Source organism: Bos taurus, chromosome 22 (assembly GCF_002263795.3).
Source record: "Bos taurus isolate L1 Dominette 01449 registration number 42190680 breed Hereford chromosome 22, ARS-UCD2.0, whole genome shotgun sequence".
In the NCBI taxonomy this organism is placed as follows: Eukaryota; Metazoa; Chordata; class Mammalia; order Artiodactyla; family Bovidae; genus Bos; species Bos taurus.
In genome coordinates, this window is record NC_037349.1 from 43,939,364 (window position 1) to 43,954,897 (window position 15,534).

A 15,534-nucleotide genomic window follows, 5' to 3' on the forward strand; every position below is an offset into this window, starting at 1 on the left:
TGCAGGGAGCAGGTATCACATGGAAAAAAAAAATCTTTGGATTAAAAAAAAAAAAAGACCTTTCAGGTGAGGGGAAAAAACTGCAGCTGTTGGCTCCTCAAAAGTCAATTGGAGATTGGCTGTAGGGGCATGGCTTAGAGATCCTGGTGGGGCCGAAAAGGAGAGTTGTTCAGTTGCTAAGTCATGTCCAATTCTCTGCGACCCATGGACAGCAGCACGCCAGGGTTCCCTACCCTTTACTATCTCATGGAGTTTGCTCAAACTCATGTCCATTGGGTCATTGATGCCATCCAACCATCTCATCCTCTGTCCCCCCCTTTTCCTCCTGCCCTCAATCTTTCCTAGCATCAGGGTCTTTTCCTGTGAGTCAGTCGGCTGTTCTAATCAGGTGGCCAAAGTATTGGAGCTTCAGCTTCAGCATCAGTCCTTCCAATGAATATTCAGGGTTGATCTCCTTTAGGATTGACTAGTTTGATCTCCTTGCTGTCCAAGGGACTCTCAAGAGTCTTCTCCAACACCACAGTTCAAAAGCATCAATTCTTCCACACTCAGCCTTCTTTATGATCCAACTCTCACATCCGTACATGACTACTGGAAAAACCATAACTTTGACTATACTTTGTCGGCAAAGTAATGTCTCTGCTTTTTAATATGCTGTCTAGGTTTGTCCTAGCTTTTCTTCCAAGGGGCAAGCATCTTTTAATTTCTTGGCTGCTGTCACCAAACCAGACTGGGGCGGGGGGGGGGGGGGTGGGGGGGGGCGGTGCGGGGCGGGGCCAAAACCTGAAGTACGAACCTAGAGGCGGGCCCCGGGGGGAAGGGGCGGTGCTAGGATCCGCAGCGCATGCCCAGTGGTGCTGACCGCTCTGCCGCGGCTGCCGGCGCCACCGCCCACTCCGGGCTGGCCAGCGGCAAGCGGCCGGGGAGCAGAGTAGGGCCCGGCTGGGCGAGCGCACGGCCATGGCCCCGTGGCTGCAGCTCTGCTCGGTCTTCTTCACGGTCAACGCCTGCCTCAACGGTTCGCAGCTGGCCGTGGCTGCAGGCGGCTCCAGCAGAGCGCGGGGCGCCGACACCTGTGGCTGGAGGGTAAGGAGAGGACAGCTAGTTTCTCGCTGTCCCCCAAAGCTCGGGGGCACAGGTGCTCGCGGGCAGTGGAGCCCACGCCGACTTGCCTGCTCTCCGTCCGTGGCGTGCTCGACAGGGCTGGGATCCCGTCTGCTCCCGCCCTCCTGCCGCCCTCCCGGGGCGCGCGTCCGGCTGCCCCCGGCTGGGTTGAAAGAGGCCGCCCGACCCCCGGCTTTGTGTTGCTAATGAGGCGCGGCCACGGGCTGGGGTCCGGCTCCAGGCGGGCGGGCGAGAGGGGCGCCCGGCGGCGAGCGGGAGGAGGGCGCCCCACCCTTTGTTCCAGGCCCGGGACCTCAGGGCAGCGCTTCCCCGGGATAGGATCCTCCGCGCTGTCCGAATGGGGGGCGCTTTGGAGCGGGAGTCTGAGGAGGGGTCTTCCCCCGCACCTCCGGTCCTCAGCTCTGCAAAGGTCTGGGACCGCCAGGCAGGGAACCCTGAATGTTGGGCAGGGGTGCGCCCCGTTCTCGGGACTGCTTTGTTCCTTCTGGGCCAGGCCATCTTACCCCACTTTCACCCCAGCTCAAGATTCCTGTTTGCTTTTGCATTCAGCCCTTTGCCTAGCGGATGGTCTCTCAGATGACCCTCTCTCACCCACGCACACCCCGACCCCGCTTGAGTTGCGGATATTTTTCATGACCAAAGGGAGTGAGATTGTCACCTCGGTCAGGTGTCTGAGAGCAGAGGGGCACCGTCGTTCGTCCTGTGTTTGGAGCCGTCTGCCCCTAACCATCTGAGAGATGGGACATGCGGTTGTGCTTCGGCGGCTTGCCTTCCCAGCTCCTGAGCAGTGCTCCTGGGCTTGGGGAGCGCGAGGACTTGGAGACTGTATCCATCTGATCCCGGCTCCCCTCCCACCTAAGCCAGGGTCAACCTGGCGTGTGGGCACTCACCGCCTTCAGCTTTGTGGAGAGGACACTGGCTTGCAATCAGGCAGCCACGAACATGACCTTGCCTCTTTTCCTGAGCAGCAGCTTTAAGCCTCGATTTCTTCACTTGGAAAATGGGAGTAAATGGGGATTTCCTAGTTTACCTAGCACTGCTTCTCTGAGGGAAGGGTAGGGGGTAGATCTCTTAGAGTAGTGTTCATCCATCTCTTGTGGGGTACTGTGAATGAGCCTCAAGCAGTCACGGCCTAGAACTGGCACCCCTTTAGGAGCACAGGCTGGTGCCTTCACCTCACTTGCCCTGCCTTCAGAGAAACACAGCAAGGAAGACTAGGTACCAGCTGGGTAAGCTGAAATGTCTTCAAACCCAATAGCTGCAGTGTAGACAGCTATAATCCACCTTCTCACGAACCCCATAGTGAACAAAACCTCCTTATTTGTGTAAAACATCGCATTTTCCTACTTTGCCCCATTTTAGTAAAATACCACTATTCTTTCTTTTTTTTCCCCCCAATAGATACCAAGTTTTCCTGTTTTTACGTTTAAAAAGTTTTCCTTAAGGCTATCCCCACATTGACTTACCAGTCTTTAAATTTTTTAGCTCTAAACTGGTATGTTGGTGTTTGAGTGAACAGCATCACAGGCATTTTATTCTGTTTTCATAAGATGGCATAGGTGGATCAGTGTAATTTGCTGTTTTTCTGCGGTTGCCCAGGTGGCTTCATGTGTCCATGCACCAACTGTGTTAAGTTTTAATGCTGTGGGTATAGCAGGTCCCTAAAGGAGCCGAGCTGGTGGCTTTGTGCTATCAGTGAGAATCTGTTCTCCCCTTAACCTGCACCCACATAGTTTTAATGGTGGCCCTCGCTCCAGTGGCTTCGCATTCATGCTGGAGGTAACCTTCTCAACAGCTCTTAACCTTGGTCCCACAGTCCTTCCCTTGGGGTCATCTTCACCTACTTTGTAAATAAGCATGGAAGTCTCAGGGTCACCTCCTGGATTCCGGGCTCTCCCCAACCTAATACCTGGTACCTTCTTTCTTGGACTTGTTCTTTGATGCACGGAGCCCAGCTCACCCACCTGTCTCACATACTCACCTTCCCAGCCTCCACCTGCCCCTCCCACCCTGCTCCCTAACTCCTGTGCCTATGATGCTGCCGAGGGCACGCTTCTTCCCTGCTCCTGGGGTGCCTTTTCCTCCCCTGAGAGCCCCGTGGGCCCAAGACTCAGCTCAGGTGATGTTTCTTCAAGGAGGCCCTCTCTGAATGCTATTCCCCTTGCTTCGCGTTGTCTTGCAGGTCCTTGCCTTTGGCTCTCACCAGACTGCATTGTCAGTATGTGTTCCCATCTGTGTCTTCAGACTAGTTTCCTTAGCCAGGCACTTAACCTCTTGTTGGTGGGCTCAAGGCTTGGTGCACTGTAAATCTTGGCTGAACCCAATTAGACCCCGCAGTCTTCCTGCTAAATCCTGTATTAAGTGATAGATTTTAAGAAGGGGGCAGGGGAGGGATGAAGATCAGAGCAGTGGGCTGCAGTGTCTTCCCTGAGGCAGGCTTTTGTACATGCTGTTCCCGCCTGTGTTCCTTCTCTTTACACCTCAGCCTCCCCTCTCAGCTCCAGCTTCCTTCAGCTCACTTCCTGCAGGAAGCCCCCTCTCCCCCTACCTCCCTAGGTAAATTTTTCCAGAAGTTGCTTTGTTAGAGGGCTGGCCTAGTAAGTACTGATGTACAGCTACTGTACAGGTGTCTGATTCATGTCCGTGTGACCTACCTGACAGTGGGTGTTCAACCCGTAGACCTTGGTCTCAGTTCTGAGGTTGCTTACCGTCTATTTGGGGTCGCGCTCATATCTAATAGTAGGGATTGATGCTGTGTGATGCGAACAAGTGAAGGCTTCCTGTGGGTCTAGGTCACACAGAACCTGGAGGGTAGAGGCACAGCAAGGCAGAGACGTGAGCCCTGAAGGAGGTGCAGGATCTGGGTGCTGGAGAGGAACTGAGCGATTGACCCCCTGCTCTCGATGGAGCGGGTGTTCCAGGAACTCTTGCCCCTGCAAGAATGTGTGTTTTCCCAGGACTCACAAGGTGACTGGAGCCAGCTAACCCTCAGCAGCTGTAACCCTCCCTTTGGGGTTGCTCTCAGAGGAGCCAGCCTGGTTTAAGTGGTCAGATTTCACAACCTCTCGTTATTAGTGGGGCAATTAAGGGGCTGATACCATCTCAGTGTTTTAGAAATGAGTTGTGGGCACACTTCCTCAACTGCTTTAAAAACAGAGTCTCTTAGGGCACTTGCCAGGTAAAGTTGCCCTTTTTGAGTAATACAGTTTTCTCAAAGAAGTAACAAGTTGTAAAACTTCCAGAGGGGCCAGCATCCTCCTTGAGAGTCTTAACTGCTTGCTTCTTGGAAGTGGAGTGGTTGTGTTTGTGATGTGTAATTATATCAGTCACTTGCACAGAGGTTCCCCCCACCCCGCCCTCTCCTTGCCTTGCTCATTGTTTTAAGAAGCCTATACATGGAACAAGGAGTTAGAAATCTATTCCCACAGGTTTTTATTCAGTGGCTTTTCCTGCAGTGGAGGAGGAAGGAACATTTCTTGCCTTCTTACCTAAATGGGATACCCCTTCCCTGGTCTATTATCCCTGAAACTCAATTTCCACTGCCTCCCCTCCCAAAAGTCTGCTTCTTCAGGAATTCAGGAAGCCAGAATGCTGGCATCGTCTTTACAATGAAGTGCAAGTTTCCCATTTAAGGCAAATACTTCATCTCAAAAGGTAGGAAGAAATAGGGTGGTACTTGGAAAAGAAGAAGTTGCAGCTGATTAAAATTTAGGTTCTTGATAAAAGTCCAATCCAAGAACTCCCTTGGCTGCGAGCCCAGCCATGTTTATTTAATTCTGAATTGGATGTGTTTTCATTCACTTTCAGCTCGTGGCTCTCAAGCCTGCATCTGATCTGCCTGTCCTGTGCCTGTGTTGTCCATGTTACACATTGCGTCTCTAAGTTAAAAATGACTCAGCCCTGGTTGACACATTTTCAGAGAAACATTTTTATAAGAAAGAAGCGTGATGCTTTCTTCCAGCCTGCTTTGCTCTGTTAATTGGGAATCCTCTGGCTGGGGTCCATCTTTCTTGAGCAGCCCTCGCTTCCCATCCCTCCCCCATCCGTCCAGTGGACCCAGAGCCCCTGCAGTGCCTGAGGCATTGTGCTAGTTATTAACTGGGTGGGTGGGGGGGCTGCGGCAGGGGGAGATTGGGAGGGTATAGCTGGGTGAATGAGCCCAGCAGCTAAGTACTGGCTGGGGCACTATTTCCTTCTAGACATTTCTCAAAGTGAAGTCCAGAGCCCTTCCAGTATCAGGATTGCCTTGGGAGCTCATTAAAATGCAGATTCAAGGCCAGTGAGACCAGAATGGGCATGAGGTGGGTGGGGTCCAGGAACTGATATTTTAGCAAGTTCCTCTGATGCTCTCAGCGGTGAGAATCACTGCTCTAGGAGAGAAGACTTCTGTGATGGCAAGAAGGAGGTGAGAAGCCACACCGTAAACATTTAAAATCAGAGCTTGACGTTAAATTACTTCACTGGACCTTTAGAATGGAAAGTGGAGACTTTGTCCAAGCCCTGGAAAATGGCAGGGGTGAGGCTGGCTGAGGGGACCTGGGGAGCCAGTGGTTCCGGGGGTGCCTCTGGTGCTGGGGACTGAAGAGGAGGCTGGGGGTGAAGGGGACTGACGCCTCCACTGGATTCCTCCCCAGAACAGCTGGGCCTGTCTGGAAAACAGTCTCAGGAAAGAGTCGAGTAGGGTCCAAATCATATTCTCAGCCGTTCAAACCTTTCAGACAGCTTCCTTACGAAGGAAAGAACTGCTAATGCTTTTTTAAGTCTTTATTTTAAGTTGAGTATTTCTCATGCTTCATTTGGCTTAAAATGTATTGGTTTTTTTTTTTTTTTTTTTAAAGCTTTCAAACTCTCTTTCCCTCATCAGTCCCTAAACTTTTCACATACCATGCCCAGCAGATGTCTGCTGCTGCTGAGGCCATCCCATCAACAGTTAGTTGTTCCTTTCATTCCTTGCTGCCTCTTGTGTCTGCCCCTGATGGATGGGTTCTTAGGCTTCTGGAAGCTCGGGGCCCCTCACCCTCCATCTGTAAAAAAAAAAAAAAAATGGGATGAAGCAGGGGTTCAGGTACCCTTAGAACTTAACAGGCTGGGCTGGGGGACAGGTCTGTCTTTGGAGCAGACCTTTGTCCAGCCACCCGAGACTGGCAGCCAAGACCATTTCTGTTTCACATCCCCCGCAAATCTGGAAGTTTTCCTGACCTCAGCGGGCCCCAGGGACCTGTCTGTGCTGGTGCGGCAGGCCCCATCTCCAGGCAGCCTGACTTGCCTGGGCAGTGGGGGGCAGTGTCCTCCTGGGCAGTGTTTGTCTTCGCTGCTGGGATGTTCTGAATGGGCCTGACACATGATTAGGTGACTGATGGCCCCACAACACATTGTCTCCTCCAGGGCCTGGGGCCTTTGAAGCTCTTCCCTGTGGGAAGTAAAGAGACTATTTGCTCTATTAAAATGCCTTGGTATTTCCTCTGTTTAACCACAGGCCACTTCCTCTCTGCCACTCTAAACCCGGCAGGGCCACCGGCTGATTGAAAAGACACAAGCCCAGGAGTGATCACATCCTATTGAAACAGATAGTCTTACTGCAGATTAAAGCTGGGGCAAGAAGAGACCAAATCTAAGAGGGATTCCTTGAGATGCTCCTTATCTTGCTCAAATTTAGCCTGTTGATATCATTCACACTTAAAGTCATGAATGCATTCTTTTTTTTTTTTTTTTCAGAAGGCACTCCTCCTAAGTTGTAACCAAATGAGTTAGTGTGTGTTTCATTTACATAAAGCAGGTTAAAGTGACGATCCACTGAATTTCTCATTGTGTGAGTTGGGAACGCTTCAGTGTCTGGGAAGGGCATGATGTCTGTTCATAGGAAACCATACTTGGCTTATTCTCTGCTTGTAGATCCTGCCTGTTTGTTCTCATGTGCTCAGAAACCCAAGTAAGACGTTTATAGCTTAACTAGTACCAAGAATATATCTGGGGAGACTGTCTCTCCTGCTTTCCCGAGCAGTATCTTGAGAAGGTTTAATTAATAACACCAGGCATGAAACTAAAAATTGAACAATTGAAAAATTACCTACAGTAAACAAAGACTGAAATTTAAACTCCATCCGTACCCTGTTTCTTTTGAAGGGGCCTAAAAAGGGAATGACTAGTGAGTCTCTAATGAAGACTATTATTTTAACATTTGCAACTCCATTGTTCAAAGCATCCATGATAAAAACAGCTTTCCTTTTCTTTGGTTCCTTGTTTGGAAATGTTGGGGAAAGGTGGATGTAGCTAATTAAGGCTACAACATTTAAAGGGGGGAGCTTAATAAGTACCAGCTGTCCTCAACAAATCAACCGGGTGGATGACAAAATAAAGATGTGATGTGAACACACATGTAATTCTCTTCTAAAACGGAAGTTGGCCTATAAATTGTCTGATTTAATAGGGTAAATGAAAACTACCTCTACTATGCACTTTTAAGAAGCATTTGTTTTATAGTAAACCTCATGTCTTATTTGCATAAAGCCTGTGCATTAAAAGTTGTAAGGGCAGTAGATGGCAGGTACTGTGGAAAGTTTAATACACTGTAATTCTTCTGTCCGTTTCTTCACTCTAAAGCTGATCTTAATAGACATTAATCATGAGGCTTTTCATTAAAATTACTACATCATAGGGAAGCTTGCTTGAACTTATCAGAAATGCCTATAAAATTGTAGCCATGACTTTGAAAAGAGAATTTGGAAATTGATAGCATTAATGAAAATGTTCAGGTGGAAATTTACCTTTTACACATTAAATGAATATTTCAAATGAATCCTTTTAAATCATAAGGGATCAGGCTTTAAATATAGCTGTTTTTCAAATTTGAAAGTCCTTTACTCCCTAAAAAACCAGGAGTTTTTCCAAGTGTTCTGTTTTGTCAGTTTTGTAGATTTTTCCCCCCCATTGAATGGTAACCCTTTAAAAAAATGCTGGCTGTGGCCCCAGACTTCTGTTCTGAGCTGGGCTGTTTGACTTGCTAGTGGGAGGTTGATGGGGATAGAGGGAGGGTTTCCTTGGAAAGAAGAGGTACGTTTCCCTGAGACGGGCCATATGGTTCTCTATGATTTTATTCTGTCCAGGTGATTTCTGGTTTCTCTTCTGAAAAGCGTTTCTTTCCCTTTTATCTGAGGAAAATACAATGCAATCCAGACGAAACGCAGGAGCGAGCGGTCAGCCTGAGCGTGATCCCAGCTGAGTGACCGCACATCGCCTCCATCCTCTGGAGGGGGCACATTTGCCCTGGGTGGAGCCCAGGCACCCACACGGTTATAGGATTTGCTGTGACTGCTTCCTGTCTGCAGTTCACAAAGACATTTGGAGTGAGGCGGCAAGAGCAGCTCCTCTGTGTCAGGCCATGGTGTAGTACTGTGGTTACATTTTCTGGGGAAGTACAAAGAGGAGTGGGACCAGGCGCCTGGCTGCAGTGGCTTCCTACCCAGGCGGGGCTGCGAGGCCTGGGGGCTCAGAGACAGCGAGATGCAGGGAGCTCCCCCTCCTCGCTCTGCCTGGCCCACTCCCCCAGAGTAGTATGAACCAGGGTTCCTGCTCCGCATCCCAGAACATTCCGCCTGTGCATTTGCCTTGGCAAATGCCTTGCCTTGCCTGTGGCAAGCAGGGTGATGAGGGGCTTGTGTTTGAGGTGCTGCTTGGCCCCTACTTTGCAGACTCTGGCTTTGTAGCTCACGTCTTGGTTGATTCCCAGGAGCTCTGGCTACTTGTTTTGCCTCAGTTTCTCCTGCTTTGGAGGAGACTCGCCTTTCCCTGGGAGGCTTCTCCACAAAGGCCCCCCAGCCTCCCTCCATGTGACTTTCACCTTTGCCAGGAAGCCTACCTTAAGTGAAATCAGACCACTCCCCCTCCACCGCCGGCCTCCCATCATGGCTCCAGATTTAGTGAGGGCGCATCCTGCCTTCTGCAGTGATGCAGTCAAGAAGGGGAATCTTGATCTGTTTATGAAGAAGACACTTAATTTGGATGGTTCAGAGGAGGCTTTGAGGAAGAGATTAGATGGCTAGAGAAGACAGACTTCGCCCAGGGGACTTTTGAGCAGGGCCTCTGGCAAGTGGAGCCCGGAGGTGAGGGACAGTTTGGGCAGAAAGAAAAATGTGAGTAAAGCTGGAGGAGGGCGGCTCCTCGGAGGCGGTGGGGACAAGAAGGCTGAAGACCGAGCCTGGGACTAAAGGGGTGTGCTGAGTTTTACCCACATATGCACCTGTCAGGAATGGTGACACTTGGAAGGTTTCTCCAGCAGCCAAACAGCTTGATAGAGGTGACCCTCAGCGACCTTCATTCCTTCATTCAGTGTGTATTTGGTGCTTTCTATGTGCGAGGCCTGGTTTCTGGAGCTTAGATTGTACTAAGGAAGACAAATAGGATAACAAACTGCCAGAACCTGACCACTGTATTTAAAATAGCAACCACTACTCTCTGTTGCTCACCATTTTTCTTCACTTGAGTTTTCTCCATAGAACTTTTTTTTTTTTTTTTTACCATGAAACACACAGTATTTTCTGGTCTGCCTGTGCGTTTCCCTTGCTCCCTGAGGGCAGGGCCTTGATCTGTTTTGCTTCCTGTTGTAGCAGGAGATCAGCAGTGGCACACAGTAGATTCTCCCTCTGTGTGACCAAGTGCCCTGCAGGAAACCAGGGGCCATGAGAGCGGGCGATCTTGGTGGCCTCTCTGAGCAGGTGTCATGTAAGGCGAGCAGTTGTATTAATAATGCCAATGTCCTCTGAAGTTCTGATTTTCTTTTATCTTTTAAATTTTATTTTGACTGGAGTATAATTGGCTTTATTTATGTTTTCTTAACATTGGTGCATCATGTTGCATTAGGTGCTGAGCGTTGCATAAAAATACATCCGACTTCATCCACACTGCGGATGATTGGCACCGTGTCCCCAATACTGGCCAACCACTGGGCTGCAGGACAGGTTCCCAGGGAACAAGAGAGGCGGGAACCGGGGCTGGTCCTGGATGGCAGTCACACTTAGGGAAGGGTTGGATTCTTGAAGAGGGGGTGTTTGGACTGTCCAGGTTACGCTACACGGTGAATGGAAAAAAAAAGTAAACGAACGAAAAAGGACTAAGGGCTAACTAAGCATCCTGGTTTTGGACTTCATGAAACAATGTGAACGAGATGACCCTCACTCCCTGGCAGCAGCCCTTAGTGGTATGTGAAAACTTGGTGGTTTTAACAGAGAATCAAGCCTCATTTTCTTTCGGTCCCCTTGGGTTGTGAATGCCTTTCATTTTCTGAAGTCACCCACCGGTCCATCCTGAATCAAAGATGCTCTTTGCCTTCTTTCCAGGGCTGTGGGTTTGCCGGCCAGCTGTGGTAATGAGTTTCTGCCCAGCTTTGATTTCCATGCCTTGCCTCCCCGTGGGAGGAACTGGATATTTCTGATCTTACCTCTGCTCATATTCAGATCCAGCCAAGCAATCAGTGACTTCCCGGGCTTTTTTGTGGGAGACTGTGGGAAAAGTCCTGGTTGGCTGGCTATGAATTAATGAAATCCTTAGAAGGCTTCCCTAAAGATAGCTCCTGTGGTTTTAAAAAAATAGCATTGCCTTTTTTAATTTGAGCAAGAGGTCATGGAGTTTTACCGAAATTAAGCAGGGAAAATGTAACATCTGGTTGTGCGGCCTGAAGACCGCTGTACGGGGGCGGGGGCGATGGGCTCCCAGTGTCCGGCATGCCAAGGTGTGCGCCACCCAGGCCTCTCAGGGCCGCTCTGGACACGTAGCCTGCCCCTTTGTTCTCCTCCCTGCGTTTTGAACCTCAAGACACAGAAATGCTATCCTGACATCTTTTCAGTTGAGCACATTTCCCGTCTACTGAGCTTTATTCCTTATGCTTAAAGGGTCACACTGCCCACCCCCCCACCACCCCCCCCGGCCTTTTAAGTGCATAGTTTTCAAGTTGGAGATTAGTATAATCATTGCCTTTATCTCATTAAAAAAAGATGGGGTAGATAATGGGAGAGAGCTTGGGCGGAAGGCAGGGGAGTTTTAAAGAGCCGTTCTGAAAACTGGAATTCTGATAAGAGGAGGAAGAGAATGATAAATTGCAGACAAGTTTTAGGGAAAGGCATAAAGGCATTTTAAAGGGACTTATGCCTTTTATAAAGGCAGAAACCTAAATTATCTTATATGTCTGCTGTGTGTATATACGCCCCCCACCACCCAGTTAAGTGAATAATAAGTCACATTACTATGTTTTTAAACAATTTATGTCAATTCTGAACCTATTCTGTATTAAGACTTTATATTTGGGAGCACACATTTTCTGAAACTAAACTGAAAGGTGAAATCGTTGCCGCCCAGCGCCCATGCAGACCAGCAGTCACTCGTGCCTGGGGCTTCCCTTTACTGTACTCTCTCCCACATATTTTGGATTGTGAAAATTTCAAACCTGTAGAAAAGTTGAAAGATCAGTGGGGTGAACACGAATTTCCCCTTAGCTGAGAGTCACCAGTGCTTTGTCCCCGTGTACCTCAGTTGTCCCCCAGTGTCCTTCATGATTTCTTTCTGAATCACATTCCAGGATTCAGACAAGAGCCATTCACGGCTTGTAGACATACCCTGTCTCTTTAGTCTCCTTGCATCTGATGGAGTCCCTACATCTCTTTTTTGATCTTTTGTAACATATACATTCTGAAGAGTCGGGGTCACTTGTGGTATAGACGGTCACACAATTTGAGTTTCTGATTGTTTCCTCATGATTAGGGTCAAGTTAAAATTTCGCAAGATCTCTCTAAAAGTTCAAGTGCGATGTTGTTGGATTTTAGGTATCAGTAGGTAACAAAGATTGCTCTAGCAAAGAGCAAAATGTGTTTTTTCTACTTGAAATTATTGCACGTAGAGACCTTTCTAATGATTTAACTCAGTTTGGTCTTGTATTATTCATTCTTTTTTTTTGTTTGTTTGTTTAATTCAGTGCTATACAGAAAGACTTCTCTTTTACTTTACTGGGAGTCCAAAGAAATGGCAAGGTGTCTTTTGCACTATCTTGTAATTTAACTTTTTTCCATGAAGACGATCTGGAATCAGCTGTGCTCTCAAAATTGGGAGTGTCACGTCCCAAGAGTGCTTAAGGTTTTTGCCATTCACTGGAGCTTGTTTCAAAGAGTTGTAGATGTCACCCTCAGCGACTGACCAGGAATGAGTTCCTATTATAGCTTCCGCTTTGGCCTGGGTGAGTGCATGGCCGAGTGCTCCCTCACACCAAACTCAGCCGCTTCTTTCCTTTGTGCTGAGAAAACATTGAGCTTTATTTCCAGAAAAGGCCTTTTCCTTCTCCACTCAGAACATGTCCTTAAAGTCAGTTTCCAGCCTTCTCCTTCTGTGAGTACATGTTGCCTGAATTATTTTATTAGAGACCCTTAAGAGAGTTTATTTGTTTAACGTGAATTACTATCTTCTACCTCATGGCATGCTTTTATTTTTTATCCCTACTCTAGATTTCAGGGCCAAAGACACAGAAAATTAATATTGATTATTTTTAAAAGTAAGTTAAAATGTCAAAAAGCAACAAGTTGTTATTCTCCCAGGGTACCAGGGAGACGACAGAGACAAAACCTCCATCTTTTATTCATAAGTACAGGGAGCTGGCGAGAGCGCAGGCAGGCCTGTGTGCCCAGCATTTGTTCAGCTTTCAGGACCAGGCCTCCTCCCCTGCTGGCCGTGAAATGTCATGCCGAGACGCAATAGTGGGACATTCAGCGTCCAGAGAATGGACTGCAGAGATTCAGTCGTGCTTTTCATTTTATTTTCTGGCACAGAATCCACAGTCGCCTCTGTGGCCTGACAGCAAAAGGCCGGAGAAGGATGGCTTGGGGTGCTGTGCTAGAGTACACGCGGGGCACCGAGGCGGCCAGGGTGTACCTGGGGAAAGGGCGGCCGGCTGCCTGGCTGAGTCTGGTGTGCTCTGCTCAAGGAGAGAGATGCTAGTCTCCATGGCTCTGCTCCCTTTGGTTTTGGTGGGGGAGGAAGTGCAGAGTGCTTTCCAGTTGAGAAATCACTAACCATCTCTGTGTAGAGGGCAGCCCTGGGGCGGGGAGCTAAGGCTCGGAGGCTCTTTGGACTCTGATGTTTTCTTTAGAAAAAGAGAAATCACGCAGCATTTGCTAAACAGGCTTTAGAGCAACAGTTTTCAATTGAGGGTGATTGGGGTATCTCTGGCAACACTTTTGATTGTACTGGGAGGGGTTTTGCTGCTGGCATTTAGTGGGTAAGGGCCAAGGATGCCATTAAACATCTCAAAATGCACAAGTCAGCCTTCCCCAATAATGGCCCCAAAGGTCAGTAGTGCTGAGGTAGAGAAACTCTGATTTTGGAGTCCCTTTTTAGTATTTGAATTTCGCAGCTCACTTAGCCTTATAACACTTTTTAACTTCCTTTCTGTTTAATAGAAGCTGCTGGTTCTATAAATCTGCACTCAGGATGAATTTCCATTAAAGTCTCTAAGACATATGATTAAACTATTGTGGTGCTCCGTGAAGATACGCCCTGAATGCAACTACTATTTAAAATGCAAAAAGACGGTGGGGTTTTTTTTTTGGTCATAATTTGATCAAAGTAGCATAACCTGTGCCTCTGTTTTTGTTACTCACTGATGGTCTGTGGATAACATTACATTTTTTCAGCATGAAACCCAACACTTCAAATCCCTAAAGCAGTCTCAAATTTATGGTTAATAAAAGCATTTATTGTACTGGATGTCATCTGTTATATCACTCTGGGGCTAGAAACTGGCAAGCAGTGGACAGGAAATATTTTCATTTCAAATCGCTTCAATCTTATGGTCTAGGGGCAGAAGTGTCTGATTTCAGGAAAGCCGCGGTGAATAGCATAGTAATGAATGCATTTTTAGTTGATTAAGCAGGCATTCTCTCCCTTTCAAACAGTCTTCTCTCTTAGGCTTGGTGGGGCTAAATAAACATGTGATCTTAAATGATAGCATTTCTTGGGTTGGCCGTTCTTCTCCTTTGATCATCGTAAACTTTGCAGAGTGTTTTCCAGGAATCCTCAGCAGGGCAGGAGAAAGCCGGGGAGAAAGGCTCGAGTCAAGTGTTGACCCTCCTTGTAATTGTTTACTTTACGAGCAGAGGGGGTTTTCTGAGATGATGCTGACTCTTCCGAATTCCTCTTTAAAAATGGAATCTAGTACTCTGCCCTCAGGATCACGAATTTAGGAGGAAAAAAAAAAGCCTTGTTATTACTTTTTTTCTTTCTTTTCAAAGGCTGCAATTTTATTGTAACTTGAGTCTTGATCCCCCCACCATCGCCAAGTAAACAGGGTAAGGAGAGTTCCATTCAGAGGCAGCTCTGGGTGGTGATGATGTATCCAGGGTGAGAGGTACCTTTGGTCCCTGCTGCCCAGCGCCTTTGAACGTGTTATGTAAATCATTGCTTCCCCTGAGCCTTGGAGGTAGACGGATTATTTCTGATGTGGTTCCTTTTTTTCCAGATGAGGATTCCAAGGCACAAAGAGCCAGGAAGGGATTAGGATGGGAGGCCACGTGACTCAGAGAGGCCTCTCTCCGCCAGAAACCAGTTCTTACCCTGCCCCCTGCCCCCAGCAGGCCAATTTGCCCTGCCTTCCCAGCACCCAGCCTGAGATGGACATCAGCCATGTGCTGCAGAACAGCTCATGGGGGTGGGAAGAGAGCAAGACTAGATACCAGCGAGTGCTTTGCAGAGAATTAAACCACGATTCGGCATTTACCCTGGAGGTTCCCAAACCTGGCTGAACCCCAGAAGCACCGGACGGAGGAACATTCTTGGGGGTAGGCGGGGGTGGGAGATTCCGGGACTCACCCCAGATCTGCTTAAGTGGGATTTCCCGGGGAAGGCTGGGAATCTGAGTTTTTTTTTAAAAGCTGCCAGATCAGTGATTGCCAGGATTTTTGGGGGGTTGGGGTAGGGGTGGATAGAGGGTTTGACTACAAAGGGGCAGAACAAGGGGATTTTTGGGAGATGATGGAATTGTTCTGTGTGCTGACTCTGGTGGTGGATACACTGATGTATGCATTTATACACCTATTTATATATTTATACACGTGTAAATGCATGAAACATCTTCCCGGGCAGCACTAGCGGTAAAGAACCTGCCTGCCAGTGCAAGAGACAAAAGAGATGGAAGTTTGATTCCTAGGTCAGGAAGATCCCCTGGAGGAGGGCACGCAACCCACTCCAGTATTCTTGCCTGAAGAATTCCATGGACAGAGGAGCCTGGCATAGCGTCGTAAAGAGTAGGACACAACTGAAGCAACTTAGCATTCACTCATGCATACATTTATATGTGTGTAAACTCCTGGAACTGTACACCAAAAACGTCCATATTTACATGTAAAAAAAATGCTGCTTCAGTGAAACTGAGCTATC

The 15,534-nt window shown here is 48.2% G+C and overlaps 1 protein-coding gene across 3 annotated transcripts in view; it reads left to right on the forward strand.

Moving 5' to 3' along the window:
* The first annotated feature begins 893 nt into the window (after positions 1-893).
* Positions 894-15,534, forward strand: part of IL17RD (interleukin 17 receptor D) — a 68,423-nt gene continuing 53,782 nt past the window's right edge. For 2 of the 3 annotated variants that reach the window (XM_024983100.2, XM_024983101.2), the window contains exon 1: positions 894-1,086. In XM_024983100.2, coding sequence (XP_024838868.1) covers positions 961-1,086 — 126 coding nt within the window. In that variant the 5' untranslated portion in view covers positions 894-960. The remainder of the gene's footprint in view (positions 1,087-15,534) is intronic. The other variant, NM_001205427.2, reaches the window with a different exon arrangement.